Below are 21197 nucleotides of genomic sequence, written 5' to 3' on the forward strand. Positions count from 1 at the left end.
TGTGACTTCAAACAAAAAACCAAATGAAATTTAAAAGACGAATAATGAAAATGTCTTATACCTCTACATCGTGAATTACTGTCATCGACTCTTCGGTATTAGTTGTCCTAAGAAGAATTAACGATTAAAGAAAGTTTACAAGGCTGAAATTTCAAGTATGTAGAAAAGGGCAATGTCTATTTGATCATTAAACTCGAAATTTTGGGATAACCTTGCAATAGAATATCCAATTTAGGATAACTTTGAACTACGCATATCGTACTTGAAGTCTGGAAGTTGAGCAATTTTTAGCAGTTACATAAAATGGACACATCGCATAAGCGAACAAACAGCTAAGAACGCAAAAACAAACAATTTAACTTGAAACGGTTGAAAGCTCAGAAAGTTAAGAACTTTAAAGGGAACTTTAAGGTGTTTTGGGGGGGGGGGGGGGGGGTAGGGATCAACAACAATACATAGATGTTCATTCACTGCTTTGAACAAGTACTTTTGTGATTAGCCCAATCCCCTCGTTGACATTGAACATCACAGTAATAAACATTGCGACAGCGGCCACACTGCTTAAGGTGTGGGGAAATGGTGTCACATGCGGCACAGCGATATCTGTCATTCACTTGTTTTCCTTCCATATAACGCAGAACTGAAGGTGAGATATTACTCTCCACATACTCGGTGTCAAGCGGACTTTCTTGGTAGAGCGGTGTAATGAACGTTGCCAACCATGGACTGTTCTCTCCAAGCGGAAGATTTTTGCGTTGCCAGGCACTCGGTGTGATCTTAGTGGAATTCAGCCGTAAAACGAAGCGGAGTAACTGAGCTTCTTCTGCATTGTCAATCAGGATCGTAAGTGGGTTACCTTTACCATTCCCTTTTGTTTTACATCTTGGAGATTCCCAAATCCGCAATAAATCTTTATCAGCACGAGACTTCTCCAACTTTCCTTGCTGCACAAGTTTTTCCGTCAAACGCTTGTCAACAGCTGATATGATTAACAAAGGAGCGCTCAGCGGAGTAACGCGATGTGGGGAGTGAATTCGAATATACCAATCGAGACTTCCCGTTGAACCTTCTCTCTGGATGCGAACATATTCATGGCCGTTGACAAATGACTCCACAAACAGTTTTGCTACAATTTCCCGGACTTTTTTCAGAGCCAAAATTTGCGGATTCGTAGAGTAGACCCGGGCCACGCTGCCTAGGAGATGAGTTAAAAGTAAACATTTGTCTTTTTCCCATGGTTTTAAGCAATCCGCATTCAATTTGCAATGATCCACTTCAAATTCACAAGGCCAGGGCTCCCAAAGAGCCTTCTTCAAGACTAATTTGATCGAACGGGTTGTGCGGTGAAGTGTAGCATTGATTCCGTCGACAAGGATGGGATGAGGAAAGGACAAAACCAACGGTTCCATGTTTTTTGGCTGACTCAACGATAGCGTCACATCGTGGATAGACTCACAGGGTAGACATTGGTTTGTGGAGACTTTTAAACCTAAAAAAATAGAAAAGATCATTAGCGATTTCAATAAAAAGACGATGAAAAATAATGTATGGGATTTTACCCGAGATATTTCCGACACATTCAATCATTATTTCCACGGCGTATTGGTACGGATCCTCGTTGCAACTGTTGACGTCCATTCGCACTGCAGACAGATGTGGAAGTACTGTTGGTACTCTAGAATTCCATGGGAATGAATGATCATATTTTGTCACTCGCATAGCTGACACCAATCCAGAGTTCACTATTGGCACTCCAGTCATCAGTTCAAAAAGGACGGCACAATGCGTATTTTCAATGCCATGATTCGACACCAGAAGAAATGACACAACAGTTTTGCTGATGTATCCATCCGAAGTCTTCTGTACATCCATTTCGAAGTTTTCGATAACGTGAGCATTAGGTATCTTCAACCAGGGCCTCTGTTGAGAACGAATTTCCGAAACACATTGATCATAGCAGTGAACTTCGTTCTTGGGGATGAGCATAAGCCTCAACACAGGGGTTTTTCTCAGTTCGATTAACCTTTTGAGCAAAAAATTCTGGAATGGAGAGCCCTTCAAAACAGCAGAAAATTTCATGACAATTTCGTTGTTCTTCCAGCTTTCAAAAGTTCGCCAAGTAAGTCTAAATATAGACGGCAGTTCCAACTTCTCGATGTCTTTCAAAAAATCACCTCCAACGCGCTGAATCATCGAGTTCACTGCGTAGCTGAACGAGAGAGGGGTGTAGCAGAGCATACCACATGACTTCTTAGGATTTTCGTTCCGAAATTTGTCTGTCCATCCTTCTCCAACTAAGAAACACTTTTTCGCAAGTTCTTGAAACCAACGACTCATTTCCGGAGACGGACTCGGTACTACATTACGGAAAGGCGATGCCCTTTTCCAGCAAAGCTTAATGGAGTACAACAAGAAGCATTCAAACGTAGGTAGCGAAGAACCCAATTCGATGTGATTAGCCAGTTTCAATCCGTAAAGTGTCGGAATCATGCTCAGAGGAGAACAAAGAGCTTCTTCGACGTATTCCACTGCAGAGATTGTTAAGTCTTGCCAATTCGTGCTCTCGGTTAAGATAATAGCTTCAGGAGTATCGGCCAATTTCTTGCTACTTCCCACGATGAGATTAAGTAATCCAACGGTGTCCGATAAGCTTGAACAATCAATGACGTCAAAGGTTAGGTTGGTTGTGTCTGAATAGAAAAACTTCATGGAATCTTCCAGGTGGAAAACAATTTTGACTGTTTCTAGACGACTTCGATATCCGGTTATTTGGGTCGTGAGTATTTTCTGACAAGAACGAATGAGAATTTCGCCTTCAGACATATCAAGCTCTTCCTCAGTTAACGGCAGAAAACTATCGAATGGTGATAGTTTAGGAGCTACATTCCAATGGGGAGTCGTTGGATCTAGCATCATAGTTGGGTTGATGAAAGCATCGTTCGAATTTCCATTTCGCAGCCGACAGCTTCCTTTTGAGAAAAATAGCATAGCTTCTTCGTGAACTTTTTTCCTTGTTGCATCACCGAGATGTTTAAACTTGGAATCTAGATGAAACGCAAAGTTATCTACAGCTTCTGGAATCAATGATTTGCTGTATATCCCCTGCGGATTTATATCTTTGCCGTGGAGTTGTCGCCAGCCTTCCACAATATAGTTCAGCCTGCAGTTTGACAAAAAAAAATTGTCAGTATAATATAACATTGGCTTACTTATTAAAACAGACTTGTTTGCGTGTTTCAACTTTCAATACCTTTCTTCATTGATTTTCTCCAGCAGCGATTTTCTTGCTGAATGGGATTCCAAAGTAGCGAAACACACAAATAACCACCATGATAACCACACTGTTCTTATGTTTTCCATGGACTGACTGTTGTTAGAGATGGTAATGTTTTGTGGTAGATCATTGTCCAATAGGTCCCTCAATACCAATTTAAATCGATGTTGGGTTTGTTCTGGCCAATCCATATTATACCAAACATCCCATAGGAAAGCAACATCTTCATCATTCTTGGTATCAAAATGCTGGGAGGTTATGATTTTGAGTATCAACATGTTTCGTGCCAAAACCAACGGGGAAGAACAATTCAGATGAAATTGGAAGTGTTCTACATTTCCTGCTGATACCGTCTTCAAAATGTTTCTTAGGTCCACACATCCAAGAAACAGAATCTAAATAACAATTACGATATATTAATACATATAAGTCTATTTTCAACACCATCTAGCATACCTTGATTTCATCACCAACCAGTTCAGTAAACTTGTAATTTTCTAGCACATTAACGGCAAATGTGTCACGGTATGGATAGTAAGGGTGAATTAGCGACTGAATTCGATTAGTTGGAATCATTTTTACTGATGCCAACTTCCAAGCTCTAACCTTGTTTCCACTTAGGCTGTTATATAGGCAGAAATGGAAATAAATACATCCATCTTTAAGTTGTTTTCAAGCTCAATCAAATTAATCAATAGGTTGTTTACCAAATACGATGGATAATAGCAGGAAATTAAAATGTATCATCCCACGGAACGTTAATTAAACATTTATGAAGGTCCGAACTCCGAACGTCTGTCTTGTGGTGGAGTTTCTAACCAAGAAACCAACTGATAGTTTTTCTAGAAATTCAATGGCGTCTAATAAGGAAGGCGCGGGAAACGGAAATTCGTACGTGTTTGCCAAACTGTTATAATTAAAAAAACATTTTACAAAAACATTGCCGATTTTTACAATAAAATCAAAATTCAAAAATTATCATAACATTTTTGAAAAAGAACCAGAGGCTGACATTGAATTTATTATAATCTCCTTCTGTCAATAAACTTGTAAATGGTTCAAATTAAATCAAAAGAGATAAATTGCCCAAGTCTGGAGAGTACGGTATGATTTTGCGTAGAGACTGCACTGTGCAGCAAAAGGTGTAACCATTGGCCAACCTAGTTCTTTCAAATTTGATCCACGTCACTTGATTGCAAACATCGGGACAGAAAACGTCAGCACCGGTAATGACAGTCAAATAGGGATTGTTAATGCCAATCACTGCCGTCGCTTTTCCACTTGCTGGATCGTGAATTACTTTCCAGTAGTATTTGGGCACAGGAATCTTCCCATCTGACAGTGTGATTGGTTTCTGTTGTCCATGGACATCGGCGAGAGTCAGAATTCCAAACGTGCCAGTGTAAATAGTGAAATCGGCCATCCGCCCGGAAGCCAAATTCCTGACGGCCGTCTCGAGCGCTTTCCAGTTTCCATTGTTGAACGACTGCCATTGGGGTGCGCAGTTGATGTAATAATACGTCATATCCTGACTAGCGGCATCCACAAAATCGCCATCTGGTGCCAGATGACCTCGAGATAAGTACCAGCTCTTGGAAGGATCCAGGTATCGTCTAGCCAGCTCCGCCGAGCCAAGAATCCTTGTAAAAGTAGCCATTTGACTGGTTTGCAAGTAAGCTCGATTAACGTTAATTCCTGCAAAGAAAGATCCTTGGCGGAAGGGTGGACGAGTGTTGGATTCATCGTCAGCCAGAATTGAAGCTCCCCGGATGACGCTGGAAGAGTACAGGGTGTTGGCAGTGGATTGCTGGTGACAGATGGTTATCTGTTTGAGGAAAGAAGATTTAATTTGCCATCCAATCTCAATCAAAGTTCCTCCGGTCGAACATTTTCCCAGTGTCTTCAGAGTTTCTTTCGCTTGAGTTTTGCAACCCAACGATTTGTAGCCAAGACTCTGGGCGCCCAAACGGAGTTGAGATGATGGCGAAACGCATTCGGCTGCACTGACTGGCAGATTGGCAGCATTTAAAACGTTGTTCCATCCTGCACAGGCGACGATAACTTGCTGACCGACTGGTAAATTGATAACTCTTTTGTTGGCCACCAAAACCGGTTGAATAATTACATTCTTGGTAGCGTCAAATAAATGCGGAGGATATTTGGGCGATTCTTGATCCAAATTAAAGACGCAACCTAAAATAAAGAGGCGGTTGAAATGACGAAAATAGAAATTGCAAAATAAAATGAAATTCACGAACCTGGGCCGTTGGCATTCCGTACATTCGCTAATGCAACCGAAACGGTTAGAAACGTCCAAACAATAAAAAACGAAGTCATTATTTTAAACAAATTCTTACAGAAAACAAAGTGAACCATCAACGACGAATGAATGTGAATCACAATGTGGAACGGTAGCCTAAAGACCCCTGAAAATCCGACACGGTGTCTGCAGGATATCCTGGAAGGTTAGACGCAATCGTTTGGAAAAGATTTCAAAACCACCGACCCTCGTTTTCCTGTCCCTCACGTCCTTGATGAATTAAATCGGTCTAAATAATTTTGTTGTCAAGGCGAAAAAATAGAATCACGTCATTCGTTTATTCAAAAGATAATTTTTTTTCTAGTTTCTTTTCTTTTTCTCTTTCGACCGGAAAAAAAAAATTAAACAGTAGCAGAGTTATTATACTATATATCGGAGTGTGTTTTGTGATGCATAGTTAAAAACCGAAATATAAAAGAAATTATTATTACAAATGAGAGAGGGGGAATAATAGACACTTGATTTGATATGGCAAATGGGGGGAATGTATAAAAACAAATAGAAAGTGACAGATGAAGACACACGATTTGAAACAGTTTTCAAGAGCCAACCTGCGCAAATATTAGCGTCAAATTGTAGAACTCTTCTTCATTCAAAAACAAACATTTGGCCCGTAAGTCGTCAAGTTTTCAATTTTGTTTTTTTAGTGCGAGAATATTCAATTGACGACTGGGACTATTTATAGTTAAAAAAAAGAAAATAATACTCTTTTCTTCTTTCTTTCATGGACGGTTCCGCGATATGTACAACACATGATTTGCTCTTACTTTTTCAGCTTAATTTGTGTTTTCAATGTAAAAAGAGGGATTGGAATATTTAAAATAGATTGGTTAATGGGGACAGACTTTGAAGATTTCCGCGTTGGGTTTGTGTTGAAAAAATAAACAGTTTCTTAAGTTATTTACAATTCAACAGTTTTTTTGATCGAGCAAAAAAATGAAAATGAAAATGGACTTTTTTCCTTTGAAAATATTTCAAAGAAAATCTGACCAATGGACTGCACATGCATTCGTTTTCAAAGTACTTGATAGTTTCATATTTTTTTGAGTTTGATATTAACACAGATACCTATTGTCCCTATATAATTAGCTGAATGTTAGCTGCTGCTGCCGTCGCTGCTGCTCAGACTTTAGATCCTGTCAAAGGAGCCGGTCTGCTGGGGTTATTTTGGCTGCCGCTTCCGTAGTTGGATGCACCATAAACCGATTCCCGTTGAGATGCCCGTCCTTGATTGCTTCCGAATTCTGCAAGTTAAAAATAATCCATTCATATTCAAGTGTATCAAAGAACATTATGAAATTCCGAAATAACAGAACTAGACGTACCATGACCAGTGCTGTTTCTATCAGGGCGCCGGAAAAATGTTGTATCATCGCCCTGCATGGTGGGTGGGCGACGATTTCCCGATTGTTGTTGTTGTTGCTGAGGTCTGAGAAAGTCATTAAAAGAATTTCGTTAGTTTATTGCACAAAGGGAAAAATCGGAAACGTGTGTGTATGTGCAATATTACTTGTAAGGTGGTCCGCTTAATGCGACCTTGTGACCAGCAATGTGAAGACTTTCATACTCGAAATAGTTGGAGACGGGCCGATCGGCACCCGACCAACCATTTCCACCAGGTGGGCTCATCCGCGTCTCGCGAGCCGATCGCTGCGAGTGATAGTGCTGCTGACGCCGACTGCAAAAACAAACAAATGAAAATGAATTAATACAAATTCCAATCAAAATTTAATTAAAAAAAAAAAAAAAAAATCTACCGAAATAAAAACTAATAAAACCAAAAAATTAAACTAGGGACCATGCAAAATCATAAACGAAAAAAAATGCAGGCGACGGATGCGGCGAATTCAAACCAACCGAAGAAAAAAATAATCAACTCGCGCTACTTTTGTTTTTGGAAATTTTGTTGATTTCTTACATGACTTGCCCCTGTTCAACTTTGAGTCTTTGATGACGGACCAATTCCTGCATTTCACGAATCTGAACCGGGTTCAAATTGCCATTTCTTTTCGTAGCCAAAAGAGAAAACGCCCCAATCAAATCACAAAACCGTTAGTTACATGTTGGTCGAGTTAAATATTAGTGCAGACACGAACAACAACAACACGTTCATTGCAAACGAACGAAAATTCAAAGAATGTCTGTGAGATTGGAAATAAAGATATTTACTTGAGTTGAAATTCGTCGTAATTGTTGTTGTAGTTGGACGTGGAGGAAGGCACGGCCGGAATGGGCATAAGAGTATTGGGTTCGCCGACAGCTGCCCGGCTACGGGGTTTCCTCACGTCGTTGTAAGGGTCGTAACTGGCCGAGCGTCCGTGTATGATTTCCGGCACATTCTTTTTATTCGACCTAACCAAAACAAGTCAAGGGAAAAAGAAAAAACGTTAAAATGTCATTTCCATCGTCTGCAATTTGAATATTTTTCATACTCGAACTGTTCCGTCGGCGTGTGAGTCGACTGTCTTTGTTGTTCGGCGTGCCGTTTTTGGTGCTGGGCGCGCAGCTGGTGCAGCCTCTGCGAGCGGTCACCAGTTGTTGTTGAATTCCCTTGTTGTTGCTGCTGCTGTTGTTGTTGCTTCTGCTGGTGATCGTGAGCGGCGGCGGCCTGGCGTTGTTGCTGATCCATCAACCGTAAATAATGATGTTGTATTCTCTTCTGCTCATCTTGGGCGGCCTGTAAGAAGAAAAAGAGAAAAGAATCGAACAATCAAATAAAAGAGTTAAAGAATAAAACCAGAAATTCTAAAGCCAGAACAGACAACCGTTAGATGGCAACAGCAAATGGACTAGAAACGGGGCCACTAATTTCTTCCGCAACGGGAAAATAAACATTACGATCGAAATGGTTTACAACTCACAAAAATTCTTCGATTACAAGCCTATACTATAGCCAGAAAAAAGAAAACTGATTTTCCCAAAGTGAAATCGTGTGTCTTTCACGATGTCGCTTGTGTGCACTTGAAAAACCGCAATATCCCGTCATTCAATTATTCCAACCCTCCTCTCTCTCGCGTAGAAAAAAAGGGAAAAAATAGAAAATAAATAAAAAGCCGCAAATCCTGTGTACACGAACTTTGGCTCCCTGTGAACGCGTGGGAGTCCCATGAATTAAATGCGTAAAAAGTCGAGACTCGCTTTTAATCGAACATCATTATTCGACGAAACAATCGAGCGTCGGTGAAATGTTTCCGGTGAATCACTTGTTGTTTTCCCTCCTCTCCTTTTAGACGTCACATAAGGCGAGATGACGTCAACCCCTTCTTCTTTGTCCTTAATCATCCGCACGAATTTAAGTTTTTTGAAATTTACCTGGCGAGCGACGGCGATGGCCATTTGGCGTCCGAGTTCTGCACGGTCACGTTCATCGGGCGGAAGAGTTCGTCTGAGGACGTGATGGCGGTCCACTTCGGTCACGGCAGACGACCTGCCGATGCTTCCGGAATGACCGGAAGAAGATCTCCGCTCGTTCTGGTGGTGATGGTGAGATTGGTTTCCGGACGAAGGCATAATCATGTGGCCGCCGGCCATGGAATGATGACCCGAAACTGTCGGATCCGATCCGGATGACTGATGACCGGATTCTGGACTGGCTGGTGCGGATTTGCGGTGCTTGCCGAAGCGGAACATGGAGCCCAGGCCTTTCAAAAGGAGTCCGGCCGCGTTGGCGTTCTTCTTTTTGCTCTTGCGCGTCTCGTTCTTGTTGTTCAACATGGGAATTCCGATGTCCGATGGAGAGCGTGGCGGTGGCATCATTTCATTCACCTCGACTTCCAACGCTTCGTCCACTAAATCGCAAAGAGAAAATAAATAGAGAAATTAAAAAAAGAATGTTCCAGTCTACTAGTCCGGAATAAATCCCGAGAGTTTCACGAAATTTTTCAATGGACATAAAACATTAGTCTGGTAAAACGCTTCCGGGTTGCTTACGTGTCTCCATGGGCTCTTTGTTGGTGCCGTCAGTTGGCTGGCCCGACTCGTCGTAGCTGCGATCGACAGCCGCTCGGAAACTTTCATTGCAGCCGCGTCCTCGAACCACCCGGATGGCCGTCGGCCGGTGATAGCCGTAGCAACCGATTTGAGGCTCCTCCTCCTGCATCTGGATCTCCTGAACGACCGTCTGGAGCGACTCCAAACTAGACGATTTCTTCAACCCCAAAGTCGGGCCGATGTCCCTTGAAGAGTTTCTTGAAGGCGGGTCAACCGGACGGACGAAAAGCGGCCGGCTATTCTCCTGCGACTTGTCTATTCACGCACATTATAAAATCCACAACGGTTATCATTATTTAAATTTAAAAAAATGGCAAAATTGAAAAAAATAAAATAAAAATAAAAACCGGATCGAACCGGCAACCAAAAAAGGAACGGAATAAAAAGCGTTACACCCAGCGCGATGCGATAAATAAAAATAAAAAAACGAGCAAGCATAATAAAACAAAGAGAGGTGCACACAACCACACACACACCATCAAGCGGCAATTGCGTTACGTACATGGAGGTAGCAGCGGCGGCCGTCTTTGGCCTTGTTGAAGGGATAGGACAGGTGACGGAGCGATTAGGGGAAGGGATTCCACCGAAGAGACACGAGAACGTTGATGCTGATGATAATGATCCGTCATCATCATCATCATGGATGGGGCCACAGAGAGGCGACTACCCCGATCAACCGTGCCCGCAACCCCCCGGCGATTCGCTATTTTACCAAAATCCAATTCCAATCCAGATAAGGCCAAATAGAGGGTGGGAAAAAAAGAAATTTCAGTCGAGGTTAGTCTCTTGGTTAATTTGCGTGTGCAGAAAAGGAGAGAGAGAGAGAAAGTGAAAAAAGATTTATGGCAATTAATCCGCAATAATGAACTTCTCCGGAATTGTGAAATTCCGCAATTTCAAATGACTTTGACCTTCACGAAAAGTTCATTATTTCAGAAAAAATGTTGTTAAAATATAAGTCACCAGAAAAAGAAAGTTCAATGACAGAAGGAGACCGAGAAGGGGGGCCATTAAAAGAAAGTTAAGGGACAGCAGCAACAACAGCAACAACATGACAGACACACACACACCTGTAGCCACACCACCAACACCCCCAACAACATCGTTGGGTTGATAAAGATTGGGACTGGATCGGTGATAGGTGGGTGAGCTGAGGTAATCCTTCTCCAGACGCGAAACCAAAGGATGGGCGTGACGACGCTTGACAGCGCGACGGATCACCCGACCTGAGTCACCCACACAACAACACGCCAGGGGACACGCAATGTTTCCATTTCAAGTCGGAGGAGTTGAGGGTTGTGGTAGGAGGGAGAGAGAGAAAAAAAGAACAAAATTCGAAGGTTCACGGTTAGGATGAGATTATTATCTAAAAGTCTAAATGAATGTTATTTGTTATTTCTCGTTACGTGGAAAAGCATCAAAAGGAGAAAAAGGTGAGAGAGTTAAATAAGCCGAAAGTAGTTAACGAATACTGCGAGTGTTAATATTATTCCCGATAAAAAAAAGTACGCCGACAAAAGAAGCTTTTAGCCTATCACCAAATACACGGCACGTCCAGGTGAGAATTTGTGAAATTAATGTCATTTTTTTTTTACCTGATGGAGGCATGTTCTCTTTCACTGCGGATGTTTGCGGTTGTTGTTGTTGCTGTTCGCTTTCAGGCTGGGTCTGTTTCTGACGTTCTCTTTCCTCCCTGTAGAATTCAATAAAAATATTTCCGACGTGTTATAACCGTATCGAGTCCCGTACGCTTCTAATTGTGTAATAATCATCGTTTTGGTCGTCTTGGTGACAATAGGAAAAAAGAGGAAAATAAAATCGCGTTGGTTCTTCTACCGACCTGAGTTTCTTATTCCTTTGATAAGTGTCCGTGTTCTTGGCGTCCAGCGAGGCGTGCCGTTTTTCCGACATGCTCTGACGACCAAACTGGTCGCGAGAAAAGCCGGGAGCGTTCGGGTCCGTGTCCAAAGAAGTCCTTCAAAAACAGAAAAAAGAGAACAAAGAAAAAAACAAAACAATGAAATGACAAATAAAAAGAATTTCCCGAAACAATCAAAACAAAAAATAAAACGTGACGTACTGGCTGGTGTAGGTGGGCGCTTCCGAATCGCTGGGACGTCCATCGGATCGCATGGATGTTTCCGACAGGGGACTCTGGGGCGGCTGCGGCTGCTCGGCATTGGGCCACGGTCGGTCGCGTCCATCCGTCGGTCCAGAGCGTTGACCACCGGGACCACGAATGTTATTATTGGAATGTTGTTGCTGTTGCTGCCAAGGCAAGTTCATGGTCATATCCGGTGTAGAGGCCACCGAGGAACCGTTGGACGTCGACATCATCATCATAGAGGGTGGGCGTGGCCTCGACTGCGGCAGGTAATCACCGTCAATCGAAACCACCTCGCCCGGCGTCAAGTGGACCGTTGGGCTGTTTTGCGAATGCTGTTTCCGCCCTGGACCCTGCTGCACCACACTCGTCTGGTGCCCACCGTTCGATTTCGACGAATTCATCAAAGTCTCCTGCAACTGCGTCGTGTTCCACGTTTCGTGCGTGGCCTTCAAAAAATAAACAAAACAAAATTCAATTCAAATTCAACTGGGGAAAATCAAAAAATTGAAACTTACCCGGTAGTAACTCTCGTTGCGGAGGTCAGAGGAGATTCCGGAGAGTCGATTGTCTTTCACGAGATTTCTCTCACGACTGTCTGATCCGCTTCCGCTGACAAAAATGACGGTGGAACCAGATTGGTCGCTACTGCCTCCGGAATGATCGTAACTGCCGGAGCTGTCGCCCCCGTTGCCGCCCAGTCGAACCGTTCCGTTCACCGTGTCGTCCTGCGACTGCCCTTCCAGCGTCACTTCACGATCCTTGAGCGCGTGCATCTTGCGGGCAACCGTCAGGGTGATGTGCCCGGGCTTGGGACCCTCCTGGTGGACGGCCCGCCTCAATCCTTCCATCGCTTCCGTGTTGGATCGCCCCTGCAGAGAGACGCCGTTGACGTGAAGGAGCTGGTCGTTGGTGCACAGCCGGCCGTCCCTGGAAGCGGCTCCTCCGTGCAGAACCGATTTGATGAAGATGCCCAGGTCGCTGGTGCCATTTCCCGATGACGACGTCGTCTTGCCTTTGACTGAAATGCCGAGGCCGGCCTTTTCCGTGTCGTGGACGGGAATGTCGAGTGTGAGGATCTCGCGCTGCTTCCAGGGCAGGAGCAGCAGACTCTCTTCGCTGGCCCTGCTGATGGATTTCATCTGCCTGGGCAATTTGGGACTCGTCTGCTGAGTTTGAGTCGACGATTGAAGCTGAGACGATTGAATTTGTTGATTTTGCAATTGGTTCGACTGTTGGATTTCTTCTTCCGTTTCCTGTCGGGAAATTAGGAGACGGGCGACACCGCCGCTGGGAATGTTGCGCAAAAGGCTAACCACCTCGCTCTGAGTTTTGCCCGTCATTTCCACGCCGTTGACCTCCAAAAGTCGATCACCGGAGCGCAGTCGGCCATCCTCAATCGCGGCACCTGCAAACGGTTACAACAACATGTTTTTAAGTCAAATTGATTGTCATTCCAGAAAAGAACAACAGGGAGGATTCCAGGAAAGAAAAGAAGGTTGGAAAACAACCTGGGAAAAAACGGAATTTGACATTTCTGAGCCAAGTCAAGAAAAACGAACGACAAAACGAACCTCTGGGTAAGATATTCTTGATGTAAATGGGGCAAAGCCCTCCAGCCGGATTGTCACGCGTCGTGACACTGAAGCCGAGTCCTTCATGGCCTTTCGTCAGCTCCAAATCCAGTTTTTTGCCGATTTTCCTCGTGCTGACAGTCATGAGGGCGTTGCTGGCTCGGCCCGTTCCAGGGACGACGGCCGGTGTCTTGCGAGTTGGCGACACGGCGGCCACACGGGAAGGGGGCGCCTGTTGTTGTTGAGTCTGTATTAGTTGCGGCTGTTGCAGCTGCTGTTGTTGTTGTTGCGTCATTTCATCCAACTGATCCGACGCCGGGCCGCGACTCACTTCTCCGTTCGATTTGACTATCCGCAAACGAAGGTCACGACTCTGATTTTCCCAAATGAAGAAATAACAAAATAAAAATAATAATTCGATGAGGGTCTTCATTTTGGGAATGAACCCGTTTTTATGGATCGTGACTGGCGGCCTGATTAAGTAGACAATCAAGGTCAACTCAGAGAGGGGGAGGGGAGGGCAGGCAGGCAGATAAGCAATCGAAACGATAACAAAAATGCCAGGGCCAACAGCTCACAGCTGGGCGAGAAATCGTTCAGGAAAAAAAGGAAAAGTTTTGCATTTTTGGTAGTTTACAAAATCAAATGGCCGGAACGACCTTTTCGGAATGTGGCGGGAGGAGGAAAAAAACAGAAACAGCTGAGACAAACGAGATTAGCAAAAATGTGATAAGAGAAAAAGAAATATACCTGGAGGGCGTTGCGGAAGAGCTCCTGAGCTCGGTGGAAAGGCACGTCCTTGAGCGGATGCGAATTGATCTCGACGATGCGGTCGTGAACGGCGATGCGTCCATCCCGGTAAATCCGGCCGCCGGGCTCGACGCCTTGCACCAATAGGCCCAATTCGTTACCCAGGGGCGAGTAATCGGGAACGACGTGGATGCCCAGGGGTTGGCCGCCTTCATTAGGCAGCACCACCAGTTGAGTTGTTGCCAATTGGGACTGCATGTTGTTGTTGCTGCTGTTATTAAGGTGGTGCGGCTGGTAGAGGTGGTGATGGCCGTCGCTGAGCGGAATCGATTCGCTGGTGGCGCCCACCGGTTCCCGTCTGAGGCTGCGGGTCCTCCGGTGCATCGTCTCCTCATAATCGGGCGGAGTAGTTGCGGTCGGTGTGGCCACCCCCGTCGGAGCCGTTGCGGCGGAAAGTAAGGCATTGTCGGCCGCTTCTGCCCACCGATATCCAGCATTGTTATGGCTTCCGCCGTTGGCGGCGCTGCCAACGCCTCCGCCAAAAATTTGCATCGAGACGCGAGCGCCGGATCGAGCGAACCGCGGGCCGGACGGGTGGCGTCGTACGACTTCCAAGTCACGTTCCTCGCAGTCGGAATCCGATGTGGGATCCACAATGGGGGCTGCCGACCACCTCTGCTCATGTGGCCATATGGTATTGACCCACATAATGTACAACAAAAGATAAACAAACAAACGAAAAATAAATAAAATAAAATTCCAAACTGCAATTCACTGACACCGGATCAAACCGGTGCACAAGGATAATTCACACACAGAGAAAACTTTCAAGGATTATTATTATGATTGCCATTTTTTATCGAGAAGAGAAAAGAAGCTCCAAGGCTTTTTTTCTCTTTCTGTTTTTGGCCAATGGAAAAACAAAAAAATCGATTGGCTTTTTTGTGGGGGGGAAGCTTTCTCCTGGAAAAGGACTCCCAGTTTGGTCATGTGTGTTACGTTACCTTGTAGTCTCTGCTGTTGGAGGTGGTAGGTGGCATGTCTGCGTGGTGGTGGAGGTGATGGCCGGTGGAGGCTGAAGAAGATGAGGAGCCTGTGGTGTTTGGCGCGGTAGACGGAGCGTCGGGACTGATGCGATTGAGAGCCGGCTCTGATCCGCGTCTGACCTGCAGGTGCAGGTGATCGACCATGAGACCCGTGGCCGCTTCTTGGCCCGTGACCTCAATGTCCTTTCGACTGGCTGGATGACTGCTGCTGCTGCTGCCGCCGACGACGCCGTAGCCGTGGTGATGGTGATGGAGACCGAAATCGGTCGGCGAAGGTGAACCGGAGTTGGAACTGGCCGAAGTGCCGTCGCCTCGCAGATTCATCAATCCGATCCGCGGGCCGAGCACCAAGGGGACACCCAGGGAAGGCTCGTCCAATTCAGATCCGCTGCCACCACCACCGCCGCCATTGGAAAGGCAAGCGGCCAACTGTTCCCGATCGTCGACGACATCGGCCAGTCGGTCATCCGGATCTAGAATGGCGCCATCCGATGATCGAAGAGCCGCTACAGAAATGGCAGCATCATTTGACTGAAAAAAACGGGAAAAACGAGAAAATGAAACACAAATGATGATATTCCATCTTCTTCTTCGTCTTCTCCTTCTCATTAGACATTCAGAAATGTCAAAGCACCAAAAAGGGAGCGGTCGGCCAATGGCTTTCTCTCCCTTCAGCCACAGACACGTACATACAACTCTCTCCATCTATCCATCCCTCACCACCACCCAAAAAACAACAACGTATAGTCGAGCGAATAGAAGAAAAACGCGAGAAATGAATTCAGCCGGCCACAAGAAATCGTGCATGGGAATAGACGACGAGGTCTTGTTTTGTGTTTTCTTTTTACCAGGTGCTTGTAGACGCCGTTGGATAAGCCAGAAGTGGCGTCGTCGAAAATGTCTAGAGAATCGCAACTATCCAACTGGTAGGATTGAACGCGATGGGAGAATAATCTGCACGGGAAATAATGAACCAGTTGAACTGCTCGACTGTTACAACTTTTGTAAGCCATTGCCAAACACACACAACCGTTTTCTTTCACATCTTTCTCCTCCTGTTTCTACCGTTGCGTCTGTGCTGTAGAATATCCTCGGGTCACAAGCGAACGCACACACAAAGAAAACGAATAAAGAAAACGGTCCCGACAACTTTTTTTTTCTTTTTCGGTTGGGTCGCAACGCACCCGGTAACTCACGAACGACGACTGAGAACGGACAATCAGGAAAATTTCTACATGTACTGTGATAGTCAATGGTGGCCGTGTGTGTGTGGGGAGCTGGGGGGCACCTGATAACAGGCAAAAAAGGGCGGGCAATGTCCGGTTTTCCAGAATAAAAAAAAAAAAAAAAAAATACAAAACAACAAACGGAAAATGAGGCTCTGCCAACTCCACCCCTCGGGATGGACAAACTTTTCGTTTGAAAATTTACTTCTAAAAAGAAATAAACTATTGCCATCTTTGACAGTGTGACCTAATAGGGGGAAGAAAAAAGTCCAAGAATTTGATTTACAAACACACAAACCAAAACGTCAGAGAATATTTCTTATTTTGGCAGGAGAAAGAAAAAAGGAAAATACGTGACATACAATCATGATGAAGACAATGGCGGCCGCCAGGTGACACACAACACTCGGATGGTGGTGGTGGTAAGGGGATTAAAGCTGGTCGATTGGATAAACTCCAACGCAATGTGTCAAAAGTCGATTAGCCATCGGAATTTTGAATGCCAGCAGAAAATCGCCCACGGAAAATGAAAATGGAACGAAAGAATTCTGCCCAGTCTGATAAAAAAAACTATGGGCGTGTTTTCATGGTTCCTCTAATGACACAACAACAAACACACGACACCACACGTTGGTCAGAGTCACAATTTCGGTTCAGGTACTGAAAACGGACGGGAGTCAAAAATACACCCAACTGGCGGTGAGTGCGGTAGAGGAAGCACTCAGCAGCCAACTAAACCAGAGACTGTTTTTTTTTTTACTTTTTTTGAAAGGGGGAAATGTCTTGCATGAGCTGCCAACCAGAACCCCACCAACTATCCAAGGCAAACATCAAATGAAGAAGAGAAAAAAAAACAACATTTTCAGACCGGAATGGTACATTTTTCCACCTTTCCATCTCCTCCCCCGTCTTTTACGAACAAAAACAATGCGCCACCGCCATCTAGCGGCCAAATTGCCAACCCGTTCTATCTTTTTCGCAACTGTCAAAAATTTTCAAAAAAATGTCAACAACTTTCTGGTAAACAATTCCTTTTTTCTTTCTCCGACTAAACTATAGTTTTCCATCCGTCTTCCTCCAACTGACATTATCGCATAAAAATAAACTAGCCGTTCAAGTGATCCAACAGGTTTCCTTCTGTCGCACGTTTTTCTTTTGTAAAACCTGCGCGTTATCTGGGTCACGTCCACAAACATCCAAGTTCAGACGTCAGACGCCAAAGTTGTCAATATTGAATGATTCCAGAGCACTACTACTATCGTATCTCGCAAACTTTCCTGGTATCAGTAACAAAACTCTGCGTCAATATTTGACGGTCGATAATTCCTGATGCAAAGAACAAACAATCCAAAAATTAGTTTTAAACTTAAATGAATATCGTCGTGACACAACCGTCTCCAGAGTAAGATCCTGTTTCGGAGAAAATAAAAAAAGTAAAACATGATTTGACCACTGGGAATTTGGTGCCTGGGAAAAGATGTTGTTGCCACACAACTTCAAGATGAAGAAGAAAGTGGTTTCTTTTCGCAGGAAATGTGCTTCACATTTCGACATTGAAATGTGACCTTTATGGTCGTCCTTTTAAAAGTGGCAGAAATTTTTACTCGTTATACTTTTCCTTTTTTCTCATCCTGCCTACGGATGACTGTTATATACACACACACAACAGCTGTGTGTTTCACTCGAAAACGTCAAACGTTTCCAAAAGTGGGCGGATGAGGTCAAGAGGCCATACGAGAAGAGGAAACGATGTCGTGGCGCTATTTGCCACTCGACTCTTTTCATCTCATCAAGATAAAATGAATCAATCAATACGGCAATTAAATCTGGAAAACATAAGCCGGAGGGAGGGTAACAAAGGGCTTATCGATCCACTCCTAACTGGGAAGCCTTACATCATCACGAACGGGCTTTTTGACGGTTTGTGTATCTCGTCATGTCAATCCCCCCCCCCCCGGTACACACAGACACACGACCGGAAAAATCGATCGGTGACATCATCATCCCGTCTCGATTTTCAAACGACACGCGGCGACTCCCCAGTGTCAATCGAGGGAGAAAAATGGAGAAAAAGTAAAAGTGTGCGCACGTTTCTTTTCTTCTTTTCTAAATAATACAGAAGAAGAAGAAGAAAATAGTCTCAAATATCGTCCACAGTCTGACACCAGTGCAAACTTCCCCTCTGGGTAAAATTATCCAACGGTCGTTCTTCTTCTTCTCTGCTCTTATTATACAATTTCCCCCCACCCTCAACTCGACTACGAGGGTGGCAGATGCATTACGAATCAAAAGGGGCCTAGAGACACATCACGGCAGCTGTTGCTCTATGCCACCCCTTGTACTAGTCGCTTTTATCTGATGAACAGGAGAGCTGCTGCTGCTGCAACACATCACGGTATAGTGGCACGCGACCGTTGGAGAGTCAACACTTTTTACGAAAAATAGCAAAAGTAGTCCGCTACCATAGAGTTGCACCGCTGGGATAGGGGACCGACAACAACAACAACACAAGCCAGCCGTGAATTGGGGTTCCTTCTTTTTTTTTTCCTGAGAAAAAACGGTGGCGATAGAATCCGTGCGTGGGCATATCCGCGTATTGCTACACTCCCGTATAATGTTTGTCGGGTTGCATCCAGCCTGAAAGCTAACGTACGATGACGAGGAAAGAAAGAAATTCCGACAGCATTTGTTTTTTGGAGAAATACCGCAATGGAAGGTCGTTTGAATGTTCTTCTTCACCCCCTCTTGTCGTTAACGAAAAATCCTGAATGAAATGAACGGCCGTGCTGGACCGACGGGAACTACACTTACACGCCTCGACGAAAAACAGAAAAATAAATACCCGTTTCCTATTTCGATTACTTGGCTTCCTCCCCAACACCACCCCAAACGAGAAACAACAAATGAGAAACAACAAACGAGTGAAAATAACTAGAAAAATGGCTAGCCCATTAGTCACTTCACCTATCTGGGGAATGCAAAACAGTTATTAATGACCAAAGTCCAAATTTGGCAAGGGGTTGACTTGTACTTTGTCCACCTCTCAGACAATGTGGAGCACCAAGATTTCAGCACAAGATAAGATAGAACGAATGAATGGAAATACCTTGTTGGATGCCTTTCTGTATCTCGTCACAGCCTGGCTGATGAGATCTCTGACCAAAATGTCTCCATTGCCACAAGGAACCACCACGCTGACAGGTCCAAAGCAAACAGTGACTTTCATGACGAAGAACTGCTGCTGCTGATGTTTGTGTTAATCTAAATGAACATTTGGCCCGTTAATGTAAACCAAACTTGCTGAGCACTGAGGGAGGAGAGCAGGCGGTCCACAACAGTCAGCAACCACCTCACTGTTGATACTGACGGTCTTCCTGTAAGAGAAACAAAGTTGTCAGCATCTCCTGGAACACACACACTAACACCGAAGGAGGCAAACTTCCAAACTGAGACTTGAAATGCAAGACAAGAAACGAACTCAGAAAGAAACTTGGGTGGAGGGAGGAAAAAAAAAAGTAAAGAAAAAGGACTCGAGACGTGTGCGATCTTTTCCCTGGGAAATTCGTTTCGAATTACAAGAGTCGAACTGGGGTTTCATACCCAGCCATCATTGACAGGAGGGAGGGTAGGGGGAAAAAAGGAGGGGGAACCACGATGGGGGGACGAGTTGCACTGCTTTTTCTACCAAGAGGGGGGTTAACAATTACACAAAAGAAGAAAAATACGAAATATCTAAATATATATATCTCACACAAACTATTAGTATGGGTCCCGGACGAAGTTACTTCACAAGACAGACGTCGGTTGAACTGAACATCACGATTCACAATGGGGCTCTGCAGCACACAACCCAGTTCTTCTTTTTTTTCCGTTTTTTCTTCTCCCAGTAAATATATCTCGTTAAACTGTTTCGTAGTTGGGAGAGAGAGAGAAAGCGCTGCTGTGTGTGCCTTATAAAACTGCTGCTGTTGTTCGGCAACCGACACGACGAATAACACTGGAGGGCTTGCCTAGGTGGTTGTGAAGCATAAAGGTGGGAAGACCGCGCCGCCGTCAGCGCCATCTACCAGTAGGAATGTCGACTCGACGCAATAACGCAACACCTGTGATTTCTCCAAACAACATTTCCACTGCTGCTATGTACTAAAAATGGAAGGGAAAATAAAAATACCGCTTACAAAATCACATACACACACACACACACGCGGGTAATTGACTTTATCTGCAAGAGGCATCAAATTTCAATCGGCGATTTGGGAATCCATGGGTAAACGACGTTATCTCTAACTGGAATGTGTGGGTTTTTATCGGCTCTCTTCTGCCAGGAGGAACACACACAATGAATAGTTTTACATAATCCACACACACACAAGGAGAATCTAACGCGCCAGACTGGCCGCTACAATCTTCACACCCGTGAGAAAAATCAATGATGAATGATGGATGAAGTATAGTACTACATGAACTCGTCTTATTCCAGAATAAAAGAAGAAAATAACAAACCCTAATTAACGAGATCTACATGCAGCAGCTGGTCCCGTTTTAAATTTCACATTTCATCCGCGCGCTAATTTCAAATTTCCGTGCACAAGACAAACTATAAATAACAGTACAAGACAGTCATCTGCATGTCCTCAAGGTCCATCCTTTCTTTTCTTGCATTCAAATTATTTATTTACCAGCAGACGCGAAGGTCTCCACATAACAATTAGCTAATATTATTTCTCATCGCATTCATCAACGAGATTGCAGCAGGGGCCTCATGGGAGGGCCACTTACGAAAACTTTTGAAACGGGAGACGGCCAGAGAGTCCTTGGCAGTCGCGCTGAAATAACACACGAAAATAATAATCAAAAGAAAAATTCCGTTCATTTCATCATCAACCAGCAGCAGCAGCTCAAAGAGGGGGGTG

General features: G+C 44.5%; 3 protein-coding genes across 6 annotated transcripts; all 3 read right to left on the bottom strand.

Moving 5' to 3' along the window:
• Window positions 1–156: 156 nt before the first annotated feature.
• Window positions 157–4131, bottom strand: LOC124350543. Its single transcript, XM_046801297.1, has 5 exons — window positions 3982–4131; window positions 3731–3896; window positions 3251–3669; window positions 1560–3160; window positions 157–1489 (listed from the first exon to the last, which is right to left on the bottom strand). The coding sequence occupies exons 2-5, from the start codon at window positions 3848–3850 to the stop codon at window positions 468–470; spliced, it is 3162 nt and encodes a 1053-aa protein (XP_046657253.1). The 5' UTR covers window positions 3851–3896; window positions 3982–4131; the 3' UTR covers window positions 157–467.
• A 90-nt stretch (window positions 4132–4221) lies between these two features.
• On the bottom strand, window positions 4222–5771 carry LOC124350661. Its single transcript, XM_046801460.1, has 2 exons — window positions 5533–5771; window positions 4222–5467 (listed from the first exon to the last, which is right to left on the bottom strand). Exons 1-2 carry the CDS (start codon window positions 5648–5650, stop codon window positions 4338–4340), a joined length of 1248 nt encoding a protein of 415 aa, XP_046657416.1. The 5' UTR covers window positions 5651–5771; the 3' UTR covers window positions 4222–4337.
• Window positions 5772–5853: 82 nt separating this feature from the next.
• On the bottom strand, window positions 5854–20297 carry LOC124350527 (partitioning defective 3 homolog). Of its 4 annotated transcripts, XM_046801255.1 has the most exons (18): window positions 20036–20297; window positions 19391–19658; window positions 15017–15589; window positions 14013–14687; window positions 13263–13635; window positions 12207–13096; window positions 11665–12137; window positions 11425–11559; window positions 11180–11277; window positions 10655–10810; window positions 10087–10287; window positions 9525–9839; window positions 8907–9382; window positions 8027–8271; window positions 7764–7946; window positions 7105–7272; window positions 6920–7023; window positions 5854–6838 (listed from the first exon to the last, which is right to left on the bottom strand). In XM_046801255.1, the coding sequence occupies exons 2-18, from the start codon at window positions 19508–19510 to the stop codon at window positions 6717–6719; spliced, it is 5307 nt and encodes a 1768-aa protein (XP_046657211.1). In that variant the 5' UTR covers window positions 19511–19658; window positions 20036–20297; the 3' UTR covers window positions 5854–6716. The 4 variants fall into 4 exon arrangements, with proteins under 4 accessions (XP_046657211.1, XP_046657212.1, XP_046657210.1 ...); XM_046801256.1 differs by lacking the exons at window positions 19391–19658; window positions 20036–20297 and adding an exon at window positions 16647–17105; XM_046801254.1 differs by lacking the exons at window positions 19391–19658; window positions 20036–20297 and adding an exon at window positions 15907–16181.
• Between the last annotated feature and the right edge of the window lie 900 nt (window positions 20298–21197).

The sequence above is a fragment of the Daphnia pulicaria genome, chromosome 7 (genome assembly GCF_021234035.1).
Source record: "Daphnia pulicaria isolate SC F1-1A chromosome 7, SC_F0-13Bv2, whole genome shotgun sequence".
Taxonomy (NCBI): Eukaryota; Metazoa; Arthropoda; class Branchiopoda; order Diplostraca; family Daphniidae; genus Daphnia; species Daphnia pulicaria.